General features: G+C 41.8%; 1 protein-coding gene across 1 annotated transcript in view; it reads right to left on the bottom strand.

The window, feature by feature from the left end:
• LOC127193572 (A disintegrin and metalloproteinase with thrombospondin motifs 12) overlaps positions 1 to 13,138 on the bottom strand; it is a gene marked incomplete at its 5' end in the record, with an annotated part of 116,599 nt that overhangs the window by 56,640 nt on the left and 46,821 nt on the right. The window contains one exon of the mRNA XM_051150842.1: positions 2,657 to 2,777. Coding sequence (XP_051006799.1) covers positions 2,657 to 2,777 — 121 coding nt within the window. The remainder of the gene's footprint in view (positions 1 to 2,656; positions 2,778 to 13,138) is intronic.

The following is a 13,138-nucleotide window of genomic DNA, read 5'->3' as shown; positions in this document are numbered from 1 at the left end:
AATTACCCAGAAGATGCTCCAGCACACAACAAGAAAATTTGCTCAACATGTTCATAGCAGCCTTATTCATAATAGCCAGAACATGGAAACAGCCTAAGTGTCCCTCAGTAGAAGAGTGGATAAAGAAACTGTGGTACATATACACTATGGAATACTACTCAGCTATTAAATACAAGGAATTCCCGAAATTTGTGGATAAATGGATTGAGCTAGAAATGATCATAATGAGTGAGTTAATCAGAAGCAGAAAGAATCAAATGGTATATACTCACTTATATCTGCATACTAGCCCAAGGGCATGTCCCACGAAAGCCTTCACTTACCAGGAAACTGGGACAGAGGGGAAGGCATCCTATTGGGACTCTAAATGAGAGACGCATGGGAGAACAGCAAAACAAAAGGATCCAGAGGGTCCTAGAAATCTACAAGTAGAACAATATGATAGGCAGATTTGGGCCCAGGGGTCCCGCTCAAACTAAGGCACCAGCCAAGGACAATACAGGAGGTAAACTTTAAACCCCTTCCCAGATCTAGCCAATGGTCAAAATATTCTCCACAGTTGAGTGGAGAGTGTGATATGACTTTCTCACGTACTATGGTGCCTCACATTTGACCATGTCCCCTGGAGGGGGAGACCTGGTGGCACTCAGAGGAAGGACAGCAACTAGCCAAGAAGAGACTTGATACCCTATGAGAATATATAGGGGACGTAATCCCCTTAGGAAGAGTCATAGGGGAGGGGAATAAAGGGAAAATGGGGGGGGGAGGAATGGGAGGATACAAGGGATGGGATAAACATTGAGATGTAACAAGAATAAATTAATAAAAAAAAAAGAAAAAAAGGAAAAAAAAAAGGATAAAATTTAGCTAAATTCTTCAACTTTGCCATTTTCCCAGAGGATCCTAGAAACCTACAAGAAGAACATTATGATAGGCAGATTTGGGCCCAGGGGTCCTGCTCAAACTATGGCACCAGCCAAGGACAATACAGGCTGTAAACTTCAAACCCCTACCCAGATCTAGCCAATGTATAGGACATTCTCCACAGTTGAGTGGAGAGTGGGGACTGACTTTCACACGTATTCTGGTGCCCCATATTTGACCACGTCCCCTGAATGGGGAGACCTGGTGGCACTCAGAGGAAGGATAGCAGGTTACCAAGAAGAGACTTGATACCCTATGAGCATATACAGGTGGGGGGGGGAAGTCCCCCTCAGTCACAGTCATAGGGGAGGGGAGTAAGGGGAAAATGGGAGGGAGGGAAGAATGGGAGGATACAAGGGATAACCATTGAGATATAATATGAATAAATTAATAAAATAAAAAGAATTTAGCTAAATTTAGACTTATCTGCTCGTATGTTTACTACAGGGCAGTGGACCATATAATCAATTGAAGAAAGCACTGGGTACACTTGGAGTCACATTTAAGCACTTCACCCTGAGTCCTGAACACATCCAGGAGAGAGGCATCACTTTATTAGGACTCTGAAACCAGTGCCCCTTTATACCTCAAGGCGACCACCATTTCTGATTCTGCTGTTACCTCTAGGCAGCTGGCAATGCTTCTTATCCAGGATCTACTTCAGTCCTGTGTGGTGCACTGCCTGTCTCTAGCGCCTACCCTTCTACATAACCAGGAGAATGAATTTCCACCCCCAAACCCTGACCAGCAAAAACTGCCAAACATCATTCCACTCCTCTACTCTTCAGATGGGAAACTGCAAATAGACAAGTTCTGTGTCTGAGCGCCGGCTTGACGGTCTGCCCTTCCTTGGCTGCTCTCCCTTCCCTGATGTTTCCCAGGACCTCTTACCCCCTAAACAATTACTTACATCTGAATTCTTGTTTCAGAGTCTATCTGAGGAGGCTCAATTAAAATACCCCGAGTTATCTTCGTCTTAACTAAAGACTTTGCCAGCTAGAAATCATGGATGGTATGAGGGTTCCATGAGAAGTGCTGTTGATGAAGGCAAACCTACATGCTCATAGCCAATGTGAAATGAGCATAGAGTCTCATCACATTCTCACCATTAGCTCAAATGAAATCAAACACCTCTTGTCATGTCTAAATACAGGATAGGAATGGTAAAGCATGGGTAAAGGCGGGCATAGTAGGTAGAAGAACTATGGTAGGTCAGAAGAAACCATTGTGTTGGATGCACAGGCTGGGGATGCGAAGCATCTCCCTCTTGCCTCTCCATTGTCTTGAGGATTCACCTAGTGTGTCTGCCTTCTCACAGGTTGCTTGGTTCTCAGTCCTCACATATAGACCCTCCACCCTGCCTCTTTTCGCTGTGTGTGACCTCATCCTTCCCTGCCTCTTGGTTTATTCCAATGTCATTGTCTTTATCCTGCTCCTCTTGTGATGCATATTCTCAAGGTGGATGTCCTCCTAGGGAACATACTGTTATCTGTTCCATGGAGCAGCCACCAGCTTTTTCAGGACATTTGTGACTCTTCCTGTATTTTCTTAGCAACCAATGGTTGTTCTTGTTACTGCAGAAGGGGGCTGATTCCTCTGTGGTGAGAATATTATTTTATTTCTGAATTTTTACAAGACATCTTAAAAACAAACACAAGGAAATTAATTCCTTTTTTTTTTTCTGGCTTTCCAAAGTCCCTCAATACTTCAGTTAGTTGGGTTTATCTCTTACCGGATCCTTCTTTCTGTCTAAACAGCTTCTTCACAGTCTGGCAGGCAGAGCCATCTCCAAGGCACACCCCACAGCGATCCTCTGTGGCATTGGAATCAATCTCATAGTCACAGCCAACCCTCTGCCAAGAACAAAAGCTTGGGATAAATGACATAGCTAGGAGATGTCATATCTGCCTCTACCTGTAACTTCTCCTTTCCAGCTTTATTATTCATACACATGGGTGCTTGTTTCCTTTTCCTGGTGGCAAGGACAGGAATAACCAAAGCCCCCTACTATTGGCAAAAGAAATAAAATCATTCCTTCACATCATAGGAGATGAATGTCTTCAGGACAATCAACATTTTTCAGATGCTCATGCATCGTATACGATGGGCATAAAGTTTGCAAATAACCTAAACACACCTTATACTTTTTAAATCAACTCTAGGTTAATTATAATACTCAATATGGAGACTACACCTGCCAGAAAACCAGGTAGGTTGCCTGTGGACCCCAGTATCCCCTCTAGTCCCCAAGACCCAATCCTTCAGTCTCATACCTAGGGCTTCAACAGAACACCAGCTGCAGCCTTCCGTCATTCCTGCCCATATCTCCTGTGGATACCACAGACCATTCCCTCCAATCTTTTACCCTGCTTTATTGCTGCATCCCATGACTACCTGCCAGAAAACGAGGCAGGCTGCCTGCAGTCTCTCTCTCTCTCTCTCTCTCTCTCTCTCTCTCTCTCTCTCTCTCTCTCTCTCTCTCTCTCTCTCTCTTTCTGTCTCTCTCTCTCTCTTTTCTGTCTCTGTCTCTGTCTCTCTCTGTCTCTGTCTCTCTGTCTCTGTCTCTGTCTCTCTGTCTCTGTCTCTCTGTCTCTCTCTCTGTCTCTGTCTCTCTCTCTCTCTCTCTCTCTCTCTCTCTCTCCTGAGACACAATTGCCCAATCTAGGCTCTATAGCTGCAACAGAGCACCAACTTCAGCCTGCCCACATCTCCTATGAATCCTATAAAGCATCCTCTCCTAACCTCCCTCTCCTAACTTGTTGCTTTCTCCAAGACCCCTACCTTCCTGGTAGCCCCAGGGCTGCTCCTCCCAGGACAACAAGTAAGCTGAAGGCAAGCCTACACCTCTCCAACTGCTCCTGAGAGCCAATCTCCCAGTCTCATTTCCAGCTCTGTAGCTGGAAACCTGTTGTGGTCTTTCTTCTTTCTCTCACTCCAAAGACCTCCTCCAAACTTCCTTCCCCAACTCATACTGGTACTGAAGTCTCCAACACCAGCAGGCATTCCCTGTGAACACACCAGCTGAACAGGCCAGGGAAACAGGCAACACACAGCAATCATATTCTTGAAAATCCACAGAGGAAACAGAAACCAAGGAACAAAACAATCACCCAACAAAAGACAAATCCAGAAATCAGCACCTAGACCTGTAGTCATTCCTAACCCAGATGCCTAGATGCCAGCCTAAAAGCATAATTAACAACAGCCAATCCAATATTTCTCTGCTAGAGCCCAGATATCCTACCACAGCAGGCCCTTACTGTTCCAACATAGCTTAAACCTTAAAACAGCCTTTATAGATATAATAGAAAGACTGACATCAAGAAAGAAATGACAAGACTCCTAGCAGAGGTAGGGGAGCACCAACCCACTCACAGAAACTTTGGCCCAAAATTTAGCCTGCCTGCAAGATGTGCAGGGATAAAGATAGAACCACTAGTGCAGAGATTGAGGGAATGTCCAACCAATACCTGGGTCAACTCAAGACCCACCCATAGGAGAGAGCCAACCCCTGGCATTATTAATAATATTCTGTTATTCTTGCAGACAGAAGCCTAGCAGAGTTGTCCTCTGAAAGGCTCCACCCAACAGTGGTTGGAGACAGATGCTGAGACTCACAGCCACATATTGGGCGATATGTATGGAGTCTTGTGGAAAAGTGGAGAAGGAGAAAAGGACCTGAAGGAGACAGGGTCTCTACAAGAAGACCAGTAGAGCTTATTAACCAGGGCCCAAAGGGGCTTGCTGAGACTAAAGCACCAGCCAAGGATCATGCGTGGAATATACCTAGGCCCCCTATACAGATGTAGCTAATGGTCAGCTCAGGCTTCATGTGGGTCCTCTAGTAAAGGGAACAGGGGCTGTCTCTGACATGGACTTTGTTCCCAGCTTTCTGATCACTTAACCCTGGTGGTACTCCTTTGCCAGGCCATAGGGGAAGAGGACATGCTCAGTCCTGATGTGACTTGATAAGCTAGGGTGAATGGGAAGGGGGCTCCACCTTCCTGAAGAATAGGGGAGGGGCTGGGGGAGAAGAAGAGAGGGTGAGACTGGGAGCAGAGAAAGGATGAGGTTATGACCAGGATATAAAGTGAATAAACAAATAAAGAAAAAGGAAAAAAAAAACTGAATAAGCCCCTTAAAAGAAATCCAAGAGAACACAGACAGAAAGTATAAAGAAATAAGTAAAACTGTTCAGGACCAGACATTGGAAATAAAATCAATAAAGAAAACCCAAACTGAGGGAATTCTGGAAATGAAAATATTAGTAGTTCAAACAGAAACTACAGAGGAAAGGTTCTCCAATAGAATACAAAAGATAGAAGAAAAAAACTCAAGCATTGAAAATACAACAGAAGAAATGGATACACTAATCATAGAAAATGTTAAATCAAAAAAAATTCTTGACACAAAACATGCAGGAAATGTAGTGCAGCATGGAAAAACAAAACCTAGGAGTAATAGGAATAGAGGAAGGAGAAGAATCCCAGTTCAAAAGCCCAGAAATATTTTCAACAAAACCAGAGAAGACAATTTTCATAGCCTAAAGAAGGAGATGCCTATAAAGGCATAAGAAACATGCAGAATGCCAAATAGATTGGACCAGAAAAGAAAGTCCTTTCATCACATAAATAATCAAACACTAAATGTACACAACAACAACAACAACAACAACAACAACAGAATATTATAAGCTATAAGGGGAGAAAGGCAAGTAACATATAAAGGCAGACCTACTAGAATTACACTGGATGCTGGTGAGGATGTGGAGCAAGGGGAATACTTTTCCATAGTATTGCAACCTTGAATAGCCACCATGAAAACCAGTATGGAAGTCTCTCAGAAAGATAAGAATTAATCTACCTCAAGGCCCAGCTATGCCACTCTTGGGCATATACCCAAAGAGTAAGAACACATGCTCAACCTTGTTCATTGGGACTTTCTTCATAATAGCCAGTTTGGATAAGAAAATGTGGTACATTCACACTATGAAGTACTATGCAGCTGTTAAAAAATGACATTATGAAATCTGCAGGCAAATGGATGTAAGTAGAAAAAATGATCCTGAGTGAGGTAATCCAGACCCAGAAAGGTAAGCATTGTATGGGAAGAGAAATATCACTTATAAGGGTATATTAGCTGTTAAGTAAAGGACAACCATGCTACAATCCATAGGCCCACAGAGCTTACGTAAAGTGAAGGGGTCTAGGTGGAAAGCAGGTATATCCCTGAGAGGGGGAAATAGAATGTACTTTATGGGCTGACCAGGACTGGGTAGGGATGGGAGCAAGTGGTCAAGGGTGAGGAGATGTGGTGGAGGGAGAGAGCACAGTGAGAGAGGGCTGGGATTGGGGGAGGGCACCTATGGGGTTGGGTGGAAGCCTAGTGCAGTGGAAACTTCCTGGAATCTATGAAGGTGATTTTTTTTCTCTTTTGTAAATAATTTCAAACTGGTACTTTGAGTGTATTTTATTTCACTAACTGACATATTAACTCTTTCTGTAGGGCATAGAGAGATGCACATGCATACAATTTGTAAATATACTTTCTTTTTGTGTGTGTGTGTGTTTACCAAACTACATTTATTTCTATTTTTTGAGTAGAATAGATTTATCTTTTGTAATACTCTTTTTTAAATTTTTTTATTAATTTATTCTTGTTACATCTCAATGTTTATCCCATCCCTTGTATCCTCCCATTCCTCCCCCCCCCCCATTTTCCCATTATTCCCCTCCCCTATGACTGTTCCTGAGGGGGATTACCTCCCCCTGTATATTCTCATAGGGTATCAAGTCTTATGAAGGTGATCTTAATGAGGACTCCTAGTAATAGGAGATATGGAGCCTCAGCTGGCCATCTCTTGTCACCAGGCAGGGCTTCCCATTGAGGGACTGGATTGCATTCGTTGAAATATTGGCCAAGTGGGTCACATGGACATTTCCAATCAACACAAGCTATTGCTAAGACAAAAGAGTTCTCTCTGAAAACCTACAGCAGGGCTCCATTCTGAAGGACAACACCAGACAACCATTGAGCGAAGAGACATTGAGCAGGTACCTACATGAAGCTCTCATACCTACATTCTAGTATCGTTGGTGTGGAAAGGTACTCTGTGGTCTACAAACAGAGAAAGGTGAATGCCAACCCAGCCACAAAACCTTTGACCGCTAATTGCCTCTTCCTGAAAAATAGGTTAGGGCAATAGTGACACAGAACTTGGGAGAAGAGCCAACCAATGTCTGACTTGACTAAGGCCCACTCCAAAAGAAGGAACGCATACCTGACACTGCTTGGGTAACCAAGAACTAGAGACTAGATAGCCCGGAGACCTAGGGTAAAATCAAACACTCCTGGTCTGAAAAATAAATAAATAAATAAATAAATAAATAAATAAATAAATAAATAAATAAATAAATGACTCCTAATGATATTTTGCTATACTCCTAGGTCATCATTAGAAAGGCCTCTCCAGCAGCAGATGTGAACAGATGCAGAGACCCACAGACAGACATTATGTGGAGAGAGACTCTAAATTGGAGGTCTCTATGATATGATGGTTTTTTGCTTGATTTTATTATATTTTATTTTTGTCATGTTTGGTTGTTATCTCTTAGACACTCATTCTTTTCTAATGAGAGACAGTAATGGAGTGCATCCATCGGGCGGGGGGAGGGGGCGGGAAGAAACTGTGAGCAGTATCAGCAGGGCAATCTATAATCAGAATATACTGTAGGAGAAAAGAATCTATTTTCAATAAAAGAAAAAAAAAACACCCAATACGATGTAAATGCCATATAGTTGTTATACTATATTTTCCAGGCAACAATAACAAGAAAAAAGTCTACATGTTTATTACTGACATTTTTCCTCAAATGTTTTTGATCTAAGATACATTGAATCTTTGCCTATAGGACCCATGGGGACAGAGAGTAGCTGCACTTGCTTAGAAGAGACAGAGGCACACAGTTACTGAAGCTTCAAGTTCCCCTTGGCCAGAGTCAGAATTGAATATAGTTTGAAATACTCAAATACAAAAACCATTTTGGAACGGCAGTTGATGGAGCAGCAAGTCTGTGCAGATAGGCACCTTCACAGTCTTCCTTCTCTACTTTTATCCTGCAGTGGGATGTATCTGCCCAATCCATTTACATTTCTCAGTAGAGTTTCCTTCCTGGCTCTTGACTCAGGGTAGCAGGTGAACCATCAACCATTGGAAGACTCTAGCCTATCGCTGAGATGATACCAAAGCAAGGATGCATGAAATCTTTAACCATGGAAACCATCATCGGGCCCTTCCGAGGCCCCCACCACCACCCTGCCACCATCATGCCCCCTCCCCCAGTGCACCTCACCCTGAGTGGTATCAGTTCTATCCAGCGTCCCTCCCCCCAGTGTTGGAGGGAGCTGCTCTTCCTCTGGATTAAAGCCGATTTTGTTCCTGCACCCTGGAGCCAGTCCATTCTGTGTGTTCTGCACAGAGATCCTCTGAATCATCTTTCTTTTCCTTCCCATTTATTTTGTTAACATGGTCAAATCATTCTTGTTTTCAAATTCCCAGCATGGAAATGGGAATGATGAAACTTGGGGATTTCTGTAGCATCAAACCTCCCAAGCCAGGGCATTAAGGTTGAAAATTTATGGAACATGTGGACTTCAGATAAGCTTCTCTGTTTCAGGATTCCTTCTAATGTCAGTGGGAGGGAATGTAGACCATATTCCTTAATTTTCTTTCATGTTGGGTATATTTTTCTTGTCACACATAGTTTTCTTTCTAATATCAAATCCATTTCAAATCTACCAGAAGGAAGGAAGGAAGGTTTGAGGCTTGCACACCCTAAGCCAGCTAAGCCTCATGAAAACTCACTGACATAAAAGTCCTCAGGTTGCCCACCTCCAACTGTCTTGTAGGTGCAAAGACTATTTGCTACTTAGTTGGGGAACAAAAATCACTAAGAGATTTTCAGGAAATCAAAACTTAATTATACAAGTCACGATGGAAAGAAGAATGTTTGAGGTAGCTGTTTTCAGTGGGTCAAAATAAAATGCCAACCCTCGCACAAGTGAGGCACTATGCCAACCTTGTGCATTCCCTAATGACCTGACCTTTATAAATCATATTCCTGTTGACCTTCATTCTAACATTGATTTGTAGTGAGCAGAGCAACATGTTCTGAGACATGTCAATTTTAAAGTGTTTTCTTTAATCTTTACCAGCCGAGGAATAATTTTAATGTGAATAATAAAGTGAGGCAAGCCAAAAGTTAAATACAAATCCTCCAAGTCCATGCTTTTTCACTTGAGTAGGTAGTCATGGCTGTCCAGCAATATCAGTTTAAATAACTAGGGATAAAAGTTGGAGGAAAGAGTCCCACATATCTTCTTAATATATTATAGCATGGCATGGCATGGCACATTGAATATATTCTTGAGGAAATCTATTTTTTTGAAACCTTAATTTTTTAGTTGGCTTCAGATGTCATCTTGACACACCCCAGAGTCATCTGAAGGTGTCTCAGTAGGAGGACTGTACCCATCAAATTGGCCTGTGGGCATGTCTGTGGGGCATTTGCTTGCTTGATAATAGGAGGGCTCAAGCCAATGAAGAAGAGTTATTCCTTGTGGTATTGAGGTGTAGAAGACTGTTGGCTAAGCATGAGCTTCAGGGAGCAAGCCAGCTCCTGCCCTGTGTTTCGCCTTTGCTTACTTTGGTGATTAACTATGACCTCTAAGCTGAAATAAACCTTTCCCCCTCAAGTTGTGTAGTCGTAGTGTTTATCACAGCGAAAGAAGGCAAACAATAGCACTCCTCCAATTTGCTTCTTTTGTGAGCTCAAACCTGAATGTAGTTCCTAACAGGAAGTTAGTCTTCCCCGCTGCATATAAAATAAAAAGGGGAGGGGTCTCTGAAGAGAAAGAAAAATATTTGAATCTGACAGCATGTGCTTTGGCAGCAGGGTCCACCATTGCACAGCATTTTTGCCATCAGTGAAATCAGAGGTGGCTGTACTGCCACTAGCAAAAGCGCATGACCTCTCTCTGATGCCATCACTGGAGAATGGATATTCACTCCAGTGGTCAGTGTTCTTGTAAAACAATCAGTACTATGAATTTCCCATTCTATCAAGTCCTGAGGAATTCCAAAGCATATATATTATTCTGATTATTAACCAAGGAGAATAGGTCCCTAATTGACCAGATATTTAGCCTTCTCTATGCTAATAACTACTTGCAGCCAACCCATTTTCTTTTTCTTCTTAACATTATTTTGTTTTGCAAATTCTCAAATAATTGAGAACTGAAAAACCAACTGGCATCACGACCTTGGAAAGCGTGGAGACTAGAAGAATGCTTATGTCAGCACAGTTTTGTTCCCAGACAATGAAACATTAGTATGAAGGGAGGCCAGAGCTATCCTTGGTAAAAACAGAGCAGGGAGATGATATTGCCACTTAACAAAAGGGACAATACCACAAAGCTCTCCTTGCTTTAATTTTCCAGAGTTGATTCTTGCTGAAGATCCAGTGATGTCTCCATCACACATGTTGAAATATTTATCTTGGGTGCATGTGGATGTTATCTTACAGAGGAAAGAGTATCATTGCAGATATAATCAAAAGAGAAAGACATCATATGGGATTATAGTGGCACTAAACCTAGTGACTGGTTCCTTGAGGAAGAGTTTTGCAGATGGAGGCACATGGAGTGAAGACTGTTCTAATAAAGATGAAGACAGAAAGGGGAGTGAGGTAGCTCTAAGTTAGAGCTGACATGGACTGTCAGTAAGTGTCAGAAGTTACAGACGTCAATGAGTCTTCACTGAAGCCTTCAGAGGGAACACGGCCATGGCCACACTTGACTTCAGATTTCTGTCTTCTAGAGTCGTAAGACAATACATTGCTTTTGTCTTACCTCATGAAGCCTACAGGAAGTAGTCACCGTAGCTCTTTGATAGCTCACCACTGCTGTAAAAGCAGTGCCAGACCCTTATTGTCCCACCCATCCATGAACCCCACCCACCACACCATGGCTGTTCTAGGCTGAGGATGCTACCTCTACCGTCTGTGCCTCTCACTACATCCAGCCCTCTCTCCCAAGGTTAATTTATACGATCACTCAAGACACTCTCAGAGGACACCTCTAAGGGGCCCTTCAGTGGGACAGGTGTCCTCAGATCATGTGACATGAGGACAGTGACAGTTCCAGAACAGTCTTTACAGCTCTTTGCCAGTCTCTAGGCACACTCTAACCACATGCTCCTGAGTGGCTGTCCTGATCTGCATGCCCACAGCTGGATTTGAACCCAGATTCCTTGGTGGCTAAGCTAGTTCTGAAACGGCGATTTGTTGTTTTCTGCTGTACAAGAATCAAAGGCTTACTTTCATATCTGAAACTTTTAGTCTTAGCAAATTCAGAGACTATAACCATAGAGTGAGGAGACTACTAATGCTAAAAACATCCCTAAAACCTAGATCTTGGGAAGATAAATTGTATTGAGGCTACTGTGCATAGTTTATTTGACATAATTTTTTGAGCATAAAAACTTAGTATGGATCTATGGGAAATATGCAGATTTAGCTCCTAAAAAGGCCTTTGCTAATATCTAGAAAAAGAGAGCCAAGAGAGAGCAATTGGCTTATTCTGTTATGTTAATTTAACTGATTTCAGTAGAGACAACCAAGACTCCTGATTTTCATATGGAAACCAAAGTGGCATCTCCATACATGCGAAGCTGCTCAGGTCTAAAAGTCCATTTTAGCATTACCTTTAGTATCATCTCAGCGCTGGTTGCATAGGCTAAGCAATTTGGGAGCTTGTTACTATATCACTATCTCCATCATGTGATTCTGAATTAACAGCTCTGAGATAAAGCCCAGAAATCAGCAATTTTCAAAAGTTGCACTAATGCTTCTAAAATGTAGCCTGGACATCTATGTGAGCCAGAATATTTTCTCCAGAGAAAGTTGGAGTTGTTTGGTCTTGAATTATATAAACTGACCTAATCCAAAATAGATGTTTTGGGCTCTTCATTGCTGCCATGAAAACAAGTTCGTTTAACAGAAAATTCTTATTGATTGATTTTAAAATGAAAGTCTGATCATGGCTTGTTACCAGCTCACTAGAACCTGGAAATTACTCCTGCCTCCTGTGTTTTGGTCTTCATTTAGGTGAATATAAATATAATTCAAGGAGGAAAACACACCTTCCTGGGACACAAAACACTTATGCAATAGCTTTTCATTCTGATCAGTTGAAAATATTGTTCTAAATTTTTGAAAAACAATATATATTTAGTTTATTATGTATGTCAGCACTTCTGTTAACTGTTTAGGGACTATGATCTTATAGAATATATTTTGTCGCCCCTGTTAAGTAGATCCATTAAAATCCCAATTAAAAGATATAACATTTTTGTTTATCGCTTGAAAAGCTTTACATGCGTACAATATAATATCCTTATTTTCATTACCCATTCATTAACTGTTGGACACCTAGGCTGTTCCTGTTTTCTGGCTATTGTAAATAGAGAAGCAATGAACATGGATGAACAATTATCTCCATTATGATGGAGAGTCCTTTGGATATATGCCTGCATGCTGTTCGACTGAATCATGTGGTAGATCGATTTCCATTTTGGGGGTGTAACTTGTGCATTGACTTGCATAGGGATGCATCTCCACCAAAACAAGTAAGTGTTCCCCCATCACCACACTCATGTCATCCATCCAAAATTTATCATCATTGCATTGTACTTTTATTTGTTGTTTGTTCACTTTTTAAAAAATAACCTTAGACCTTTTGATGGGAATAAGGTAAAATACCAAGGTCATTTTTATTTGTATTTCTCTGATAGTTAAAGATGTTGACATTTTACAAAAGGTTCCTCAGCCTTTTGTATTTCATCTTTTGAGAATTCTCTGAGGTGTGGTACATTTATACAATAGAGTATTATTGAGCTATTAAGGAAAACAAAATTACGGAAAGTTCTAGTAAGTGGATGGAGCTAGAAATAATAGTAATGAACAGCACAGACTCAGAAAGGCAAACATTGCATGGGTTTTCTCATTTATAGGTGTTAGTTTTGAATCTTCAGATATGTGTATTCCACTTGGAATCCCTGTAGAAGTCAGAGAATTAGTAAGAAGCCATGGGTTGGGGATTGATTTTAAAAGAGGAGAAATGGAAGATAGAATGCAGCAGTGTGAAGAGGGAAGGG

Source organism: Acomys russatus, chromosome 9, assembly GCF_903995435.1.
Source record: "Acomys russatus chromosome 9, mAcoRus1.1, whole genome shotgun sequence".
Classification (NCBI taxonomy): Eukaryota; Metazoa; Chordata; class Mammalia; order Rodentia; family Muridae; genus Acomys; species Acomys russatus.
This window is presented reverse-complemented; position numbering and strand designations above follow the sequence as displayed.